The sequence below is a fragment of the Sinocyclocheilus anshuiensis genome, unplaced genomic scaffold (genome assembly GCF_001515605.1).
Source record: "Sinocyclocheilus anshuiensis isolate Anshui unplaced genomic scaffold, SAMN03320099.WGS_v1.1 scaffold1284, whole genome shotgun sequence".
NCBI classification, from domain to species: Eukaryota; Metazoa; Chordata; class Actinopteri; order Cypriniformes; family Cyprinidae; genus Sinocyclocheilus; species Sinocyclocheilus anshuiensis.
The window spans coordinates 139,397-148,928 of NW_015546083.1; the positions used below are offsets into that span (position 1 = coordinate 139,397).

The 9,532-nt window shown below is 34.5% G+C and overlaps 1 protein-coding gene across 4 annotated transcripts in view; it reads right to left on the minus strand.

The window, feature by feature from the left end:
- The window catches only part of LOC107699959 (plakophilin-4-like), a 102,919-nt gene that overhangs the window by 78,044 nt on the left and 15,343 nt on the right, over positions 1-9,532 (minus strand). The window contains exon 1 of one of the 4 annotated variants that reach the window (XM_016501421.1): positions 1,706-1,917. The exons of 2 other annotated variants lie outside the window; for them this stretch is intronic. In XM_016501421.1, coding sequence (XP_016356907.1) covers positions 1,706-1,719 — 14 coding nt within the window. In that variant the 5' untranslated portion in view covers positions 1,720-1,917. Of the gene's footprint in view, positions 1-1,705; positions 1,918-9,532 lie in introns of those variants that run through there. One more of the 4 variants, XM_016501423.1, reaches the window with a different exon arrangement.

The following is a 9,532-nucleotide window of genomic DNA, read 5'->3' on the forward strand; positions in this document are numbered from 1 at the left end:
GTCAGTACAGTCAGTAACGTAGCAGATTGAAAAGTTAGTATCTTTCAGCAGTCCAACAGACGGCAGTGCAGTGGTGGCTTGAGTCTGTTGAATGGTGATTTAACACTATGTTGTCACCTAGTTGGAGAGACTCAATGCTAAGTAAATAAACAACAATATCCCCGTCTTTTACTCCCACAGTGAGCTTATCATATTCTTCTGCTACATTAGTAGGGCCCTATGATTTCTGCGATTCAGAAAACATGGATGGAATCGCGGAATCCAGTCATAAAAACAGAATTTACTGTATAACGTGACATATCTTAAAATATGTCAGTGCCATTGATTTGTCTTAAGATGCACACCAGTAATAGGCCTGTCGCAATAATCAATATATCGACTTATCACACAATATATGTACATGACCTCAATAATTTTCGAGGAAAAATCTGTAGATGGAAAAATCTCCATACAAGTTATTTGTGAATTTTTCTTTTTTCTATTTGTTACTTTTTGTTAGAAAATGTTTATTTACTATTTATTTTTTATTATTTATATAAGTTTTTTACGGTATCTAATATTTTGATACTTCATTTCCATGATCTAAATATTCTTAAGAATAAAAAGTTTGTCATTTGAAAGTGTGTTGGCCTTCTTGCATTATTATGCTGTTATATTATAATTATATATCCAGTGGCATAAAAATGGTCTTAAAATGACATCGTTAATCGCAATTATTTCTGGGGTAATATATCGCACAACAAAAAGTTGTTATCGTGACAGGCCTAACCAGTAATGTTTTTTTTTTAAGGCACGTTTATAGAAGATACTTAAATGTCCTAATTGAACTATAGCCTAATCCTGGCTTAACCTAAGCCCTGTCTGTGAAAGCAGGCCTTAGTCTTTCAACATAACAACCTGATACAGGAGCATGTGCTTTCTGATGTTTGCACTGTAACAACTATGATAAACTGGCCGTTATGTCATATTAATGTCATATTCACCGTTACCTGGTCTTTTAGAAAATATGATTCCAAGTGTGCAGAGACCAACTGTAATAATGAGTGCCCTGTTGGTTACAGTATAATTACTTTTTAGCAATGTTTATATTTACTTGTGGAAAAATAGTGATGATATAGAATAAGGTGCCGTCTAAAGTATAATTATTTTTTCATATTCTTTCATTTTTAATTGATATATTTCTAATTTAGTTAATGTTATGTTAAATAAGTATACATTTAATTGTCTTACACACCATTTTAGTGCTAGGAAGCTTCAGGAACAGGGTTGAGAACCACTGCTCTTAGATATTAGCCGTCAAAAAATTCATATCAGTCAACCTCTAGCCATGAGCATTTATGGCATCCGGTCATAAAACTGCATCTGAACGCAATGCTTTTTAAACGGGTCCTTCACAAAAATGTTCACAGGAAAACATTCCCACAGGCACACAACACCTAACCGCTTCTCTCAAATAGCATATCGACCTCGCCATATACAAGTGATATTTGTAGTCAGCTTTTGCCTTTCAGCTCTCTTTACACAAAGTCAACCCATTTCCCAACTTCAAAAAACAAAGTCAGTAGTGAGGAGAATTCTATGTGAAATGTGACAATTCAGAAACAGCATTACTACAGCAGCAACCACGAGAACAAAGCTTTAGAGGAACGCACCAGGCAATAAACTCAGAGACACATGCACACTGATGTTTGGAAAGAGTAATTACCTGAAGGCAGTCATTTGTTTGATGCACAAATCCAAAAACGTTTGTCAATAGCAATCCAATAATGAGCAAAATGTCTTAAATTCCCATAAACTCCTCTGAGGTACATGGAACAAACTGAAAATAAGCCAGAGGTGAGGACGTGGAGTTTGAGATGAGGGATAATGCCTCTAGACTGTGATATGGAGCACTCTTTAGCCTTTGCAAAGGTTTGACTTAGTTTCCACAGGACAGAATGAGGAAAAGAAATACTGAAGGAGGCACAGCTGAAAACATTCAACTTTGTCTGACACACCCAGAGGCTTTGGAATGGATCCCAGCTCTAAATGTTCCAGTTTGCATCAGACACAACACGCTTAAAAAAAAAAAAAAAAAAGAGGGAGAGAGAGAAAGAGAAACCCAACATGTATGCACACGCACACTCAAAAACTACAATAAACACAGCAGGTTTCAACACAAAACAGCTTTTTACATGTCATGTTCTGAATAAAATGTTAAAAGATTCCCCGGCTCTGAGCAGGTCTCACCGCTCTCTCTGTTGTTCCCTCTGTGGATAGAGAGCAGGCTGGAGCATTCTGTGTGAGGCTCACTCAGAGCCATCAAATAGCATTTAACCTTTCATGGGCAGGGCCTGCAGTCACCTTACACAGGAAGCCGTGTCATTCAGTACATAAAGGAGTGTAACTTGCATTCTCCTGAAACTACACTGAGACACACCTCACTCCTTAATCACACTCACCCACTAAGAAATCTGACACGATGGCCTCAATTTAAGTGTTACACATTATGGCATCTAACGTCGGCTTTTTGAGGTGATATTTCTTATCTTTATTAAGTAATAAAAAGAGCAAATACAGACATGATTCAGACACTACGTTGGCTTTTTACTACCTGTATCAAAAGTTATGAGAGTAAACCATGTTTTATTTACGGTTCATGACTTCCATTGAAAATACCTTGAAAAACAATTAATGTTACAGTTATTTTATTATTTCACTTACCCATTTTATTATTAGTATCTGCAATAATGATTTTATTTATTTATTTTTTAACACAGCAGCCATTACTCTTTCCCTACAAAAAAGAACACCCTAGTTCACACACTAGTGCTGTCAAACGATTAATCGCGATTAATCGCATCCAAAATAAATGTTTTTGTTTACATAATATATGCGTGTGCACTGTGTATATTTATTATGTATCTATAAATACACAAACACACATGTATATATTTTAAAAATATGTACGTGTGTGTGTGTGTGTGTGTGTGTGTGTGTGTGTGTGTATTAGGGCTGTGTGATATTGAAGAAAAATGCGATATGCGATAACTTGTTAAAAAATGCGATATTCGATATGCGATATGATATTGCTTGAAGTGTGTAAAATCAATTTAAATTATATTTTAAAATATTTTAAAATAAATTATATAACCAATTTGTTCCACATTCTTTCTTGGAAAATAAAGAATCACTACAACTTCTGAAAGTGACCAGCAGTGTTTTAGCATTTCTTAAAAAGTGATGTCACAAATCAGAAAATGTAATTTAACATCAATGTGAACATACAAACAAAAAAAATAATGACACTGATTTTATATCATTGTAACTTTGCTTTCCATACACTTTAAGTACTTCTTCATATACCACAGCAAAAACTATAGTCTGAGAAAGTTCAAACATGATTAAAGGCAAGTGAACAGTCAGTAAAAGAAAAGAAAGAAAAAGGAAAAAAAAAAAGACATACATAATTTACAAGCATAGATAAAATAAACCATAGTATTCAGGTAAAGAAATTTAATAATTAAGTGTAAAATAACACTGCATAGTGTTCACTGTATGAATTAAATTTTGCTATATATGTCGAACTAAAACTTTGACCTTTTGCAACGTCTTGATTTAAGTAGCCTATTATTAAAATGATAATGATATCCCACGCCGTTGCAATATGCATATTGCGATATTTACATTTGCGATATTTCGATATATCGTGCAGCCCTAATTCTAATTTATTGAGATGCACCTGTATATATATATATATATATGTAAGGAATAATTGACTCCGGGTCGTTGTGGTCGTTACACCTCAGGTGTGCATTATTTTTCTAATAATTCAACGGCCCGGAGTCAATTATTCTGCTTATACTACGGTTACCACACCTCAAGACATTGATCAGATGATATGTTTCAAGGCATTCGTCCGGATTTTGTACTTATAACGCTATTGTGAGTAGGATTTATTTCTTCTGCATCTCATCCAACGCCTCCGTTGCTAATTCCAAAGCATGAGTGTGTGTATATTACCTCTCTGAGTCTGTGTGTCTCTCAAAATTGTTCGGCACTAACAACTCTACTAACAGTGAAACTTTAATTTCATTTTCTTCACGAACAGCACCGTTGTTACCTTGCTTGTGAGAAATATTATGTAGCTTTTAAAATAAAATTGCCAGAGTAGCTTTAACAACGTTAGCGCGTGTATGTTTCTGTACTGCAGTGGTTTTCAAACTTTTTTGTAGTTGTGGAAAGAGTACTACGATATTGTACTTAAGTAAAAGTATTGCTACTTAAGGAATAATTTACTTGAGTACAAGTAAAAGTACTAAAAAATAATATGACTCAAGTAGACTTGTGCCGGTATTCGGTAATGCGATATATCACGGTAATGAATATGCACAATATTGTTATCGTGGGCACTTCTAAATACCGTGAATAATTATATATTACAAATTATTCAGAATTTTGAATGCATTTTAAGAATACTTTTCCCATCAACTGGTCAAAATGCACAACACCGCTGTATGCTGCGTGAAAGACGCGTGCGCACTCTGATGTAAATAAGCGCGGACGAGAAGCACATGGCGGAACATGTGAGAGATGCGCACTTTCACTCTCTGACAGCAGATGGCGCTAAACTGCAGAAATAATAATAATAATAATTCATTTAAATGCAGCCGTTACCCCGGAAACCCTGTAAACAAAGCAGCAGCACTACTTTCTGTTTCTGAATCATGTTTAAATGATTTAACAGCCATTAAGATTTGTGTATTTGCTATGATGTTCATCACAGCGGACGAAACATGGAAGACAATAAACAACTGCAATGCAACGTTAATTGACATAGCTTGTATCACAGTATAAAATTTTATAAAAAAAAAAGAGTCTCATTGTGATAAGAAGCAACATGGAACCACAGAAGCTAACCGTTTCAAACACGACTGATATTATATAGTGATTTTGGAGCAAAACAACATTAGTCTCATAAATTGTCATGTTTGACGCTATGTTAAGCAAACATACTATCCCTGTTGCCAGGAGCAACTGTTTTATAACTAATTTTGAAAAGTACATTCACGTATAAGAATATGTGGTTGTTTTTAAGAAGGGCAAAAGCAAAGAAGGGTAAGTGAATTTTTAAAAGAAAAGAAAGGGTCTAAAACAGTGTGGATAGAAAGGTGCGAGTAAAAAATAATGTGGGGTATGGGCTAGGGCTGAACCAGAATATTCGATTATTCGCGCTTGAATATGAATCGCCCATGAGTGAACGTCTTGAACGTCATGATTCAGTTCATCTGAAAGAGAAGACAAAAGTGCCGAAGACCTCAGCTGTGTGGGAGCACTTTAAATTGAGTGAGGACAAGACAAAGGCAGTGTGCCAAATATGCGATTTGAAACTGGCCTACCACAACAGCACATCAAGTTTGAAAAATCACCTTCTGTAAGTAGTATGCCTATAGTATATTGTTGGTGTAAAAAAAAAAAAGATGATCTTTTATCCGCCATGTTAATCAGTAATTTTACACATGATAAAAACTTGCACTTAATTTGCTTTGAAAATACTTGCGAATACGGCAGTCATAAAAAAAAAAAAAGTACAGTAGCCCAGGCTAATAATAATTTGTTATATTAAAAGTATTGCTCTTAACAGACCTGTGTGTTTTGTATCACTAGTGCAGTGTCCGTTCTCGGAGCATATAAGCCCTGCCCGCATGAGGCGTGCCGCTTCCGGCTCGTGCTGTTCTGTAGTTTATTAAAAGTTTATTAATTCTGAACGTGTCACGTGTCCATATTGCACCAAAATGCGACACTGCACTCCCTTGGGTCCACAGCAACACACCCGCCGAGCGTGAAGTCGATTGGATGAACGATTCTCGACATAATAAAAACACAAACAGAGACAGACACACAGAGATTCCTGCCTTTATTACACCGACTACACCGGACGTGACAGTTGTTGTGTTGCGCCGCATCAGCTAAAGTCGGTCTACACTGAACGCGGCAAAGTGACCGTTGAAAATCATTTGAAATTTGTGTCAGTACGTCATAAATAGAACGCAGAAGCAGTTTACTGTCTGGAATTTGACACGCCGCATCCAGTGTAGACAAGCATAATAGGTTCTATTGTATTTTGTCGCGGCGCGGCGTCCGGTGTAGACACGGTGTTGAGAGAAAAATATGTCCGAAGCTTCGAATATTCGGTGTTGATTACTACCGAAGCTTCGAAGCTCAAAAAATGGTATTCGGACCAGCCCTAGTATGGGCATACCTACGGCTGCACGATTATGACAAAAATCATAATCGTCGATTATTCCCTTGACATTGTAATTGCGATTATTAATTACGATTATCACAATTTACATTGAATGATGTTTATACCATTGCTTGATGCAACTGCATGCTGTATTTTTATATGAAAATAAACAAGCTGAAAACACTAACTGAAAAACCTTTAGTGCTTTTCTATAGTATTAAGTCTCAAATGTCAAATATACATTGGATTGGTTTCTTCTTTAAATTATAAAAAATGTAAAAATATGAATGGTATTATATTGTTATACTAAAACAAAACAATGGAAAAACCCTTAAAGGAGACGTCCTATTATGCTTTTTCACTTTTTCAACTTTAGTTAGTCTGTAATGTTGCTGTTTGAGCATAAAAAAGATCTGCAGTTACAAAGCTCAAAGTCCACTTCAAAAGGAGATATTTTATTTAACAGAAATCACTTTTCAAAAACTACAACGAACCATGAGAGCCTGTTCTAGTACACCCCCAAAACAAAATCAAGACTTTGTAAAAGAGCATAATAGGACCCCTTTAAGATAACATGTAGAAAGAAAAAAACATATCTTAAGCGTGCAGAATAACATAAGTGGACTTTGAATGATTACGTAATTGTGGCATCCATAATTGTAACTGCGATTAGAAATTCGATTAATTGTGCAGTAGGCTTGCCGCGATAGACGGTGCTGACGGTGATACCGCAACACCGGTTACGTCACTTGCCCACCGCGTCACCGACCACCACCGTCATTTTGATTTTTTATAGTAATAAAAATAATTTAGTTCAGTAAAAAAACAGACACTACAATTAAAAACTGAACGCGGCTGCTCAATGCAGCGTGCCGAACGACAGTCGCATCACAGATCAGATTTCATTTCTCCAGTGAGGAGCTGTGTCGAGCTGACTGACAAGAAGAGTGAGGTGAGACAGACAAGACGGTTGCGGATGATTTAGTTTCGAAACTAGATGCAAAAGCGCCTGTTTGAAAAGCCTGTTTACTTTTGCCGTTTATCTAAGGTGATTTTGGAAGTTTTTTTAAACATTCGTTTCTTATTTAATTTAATTTTTACTTTATTTAAACTGTCATTTATTTATTTTATTTGCCATTCGTTTAGCTAATAAACGTTCTACGTTTGAGACATTTGATTTGTTAATTGTTGTGTAGTTTACAGTTAGGTTTTTCATGTTTTTACAGTTTACATTCATCAGCTAGCATGACTTCAATTTGCATTGTTTTTTAACACTTAGCAACTGAAATGTAATTTTATTAGGCAAAATTATATTTGAGATTTCATGTGCTAGTTTAAAAGTTATTTCAAAATTAATTAATTAATTAATTGTTTTTTTTAACCTTAATATAATTTCCATGCATTATTTAATTGTTTCTGGTATATTTTTTACCTTTTAAACTAAATTTTATTAAATTTATTTATCCATCATTTTATTTGTCAGATTTGGTTATTTTCTTTTTTTGAGAAATTATTTTCTTGTAATTTAATCTAAATTTTTAAATGGTTGTATTATATGTTTTATTTACTTCTGTATAAACACTAATATTTTGATCTTTAGTTATATAGACTTAAAAAAAAAAGAAAAAAAAAGGGAAGATCTATGTTTTTAATGTTTTGTTCTTTTAAGTTTGATTTGTAAGGGACATTAAAGTCATTTATATGGAAAATTTTGTTTATGTATTTGGTTGAATTTGCAACTTAAGAAAATATGCCACATTAAGTTAAATAAACTTTAATTTTAGTACGGACAACTTGAAAAAGCAAGTTCACCTATTTCAACAAAACACTGAAAGAACAGGTTACTTGAAATAAGCAGTTGGATCAACTATTTCATTGTCAACTAAAGTTTTAACTTTTTTTTTTTAAATAGTGTATACTCCACATTTTTGTACATAGATTGAAAATACACACACACACACACACACACAAATATGTAACACAACACAATATGTAAATTATTAAAGGGAGTGTTTTCCATTAGTTTTTGCCATGGCATCAAAGCTATTACAGAGAACCATTCAATTTTACAGATATTGGTACAGGCTACTGAAATGTTGGTATATTGTGACAACTCAAATCTGCGGAATGGGAGGCACTGTAAAAATACATAAAATGACTCACATAAAACTGATAATTACAGCACAATTCTGCTTTAACGTGGCATTAACAACTCTATTCCTTGGCAGATTTCATAGTCTAATTAATTACAGTGTTTTAGGAATATTTTAATGTTATTAGTGGTGGTATGGTGGTATATCAGCAGGAACGGTTCAGAGAGGTTTATTGAAAAACAAATCTAATTTCTCTAAGGTGAACAGTAGTTAATGAATCAAAGTGTGTGTGAGTTGAAGTAGGTGGAATGCATTTCATCAGAAGTGCAAGTCATAACTCATATCTGCAGGAAGTGTGTAGTTCTCAATTCATAGAGTTGTGGTCAGAACTGTTTAAAGTATTGAAATTGGGCAATAATTAAAGAGATAGCTGACACAAAAATGAAAATTCTGTCATTAATTACTCACCCTCGTGTCGTTCCAAACCTGTAAGGCCTTCATTCATCTTCGGAACACAAATGAAGATATTTTTCATGAAATCTGAGCGCTTTCTGACCCTGCATAGACGGCAACAAAACTGACACGTTCAAGGCCCAAAAAGGTAGTTAGGACATTTAGTGTTGTCACGGTACCAAAATTTCAGTATTCGGTACCAATACCAGTGAAAATCCACGGTTCTCGGTACCAATTTCGGTACCGAAGCAAAACACAAAAACATGCTAATTGAACAACATTTTTATTAATAACGTTAAACAAAAATTAAATGTACAAAACCAATGCCATTCTTTATACCTATTTAAAATTGTTTCAAGTTTTTCCACAAGTAATAAAAGTATGAAAAAAGTAAACAAGTTTCACCCAAAAGTTTAGTCATAGTTCTTGACAACACTAAGGACATTGTTAAAATAGTCCATGTGACATCAGTGGTTCAACCATAATTTGATGAAGCTACAATAATACTTTTTGTACGCAAAGAAAACAAAAATAACGACTTTATTCAACAATTTCTGCGACCGTGTTCTTCTTTTTGCGATCTTTAACGCCATGCTTATTGCTTGGTTGATTGATCCGGTTTATCGCCACTTACGTTATTTCCCTACTACAGGGTATATACAGGAATCATGGAGTTAAATTTAATACCTTTTAAGACCTTTTTAAAGCCTCTTCCCATACATTTTAAGATCTCATCGCCACCAAGTTTTAACCGAGTACA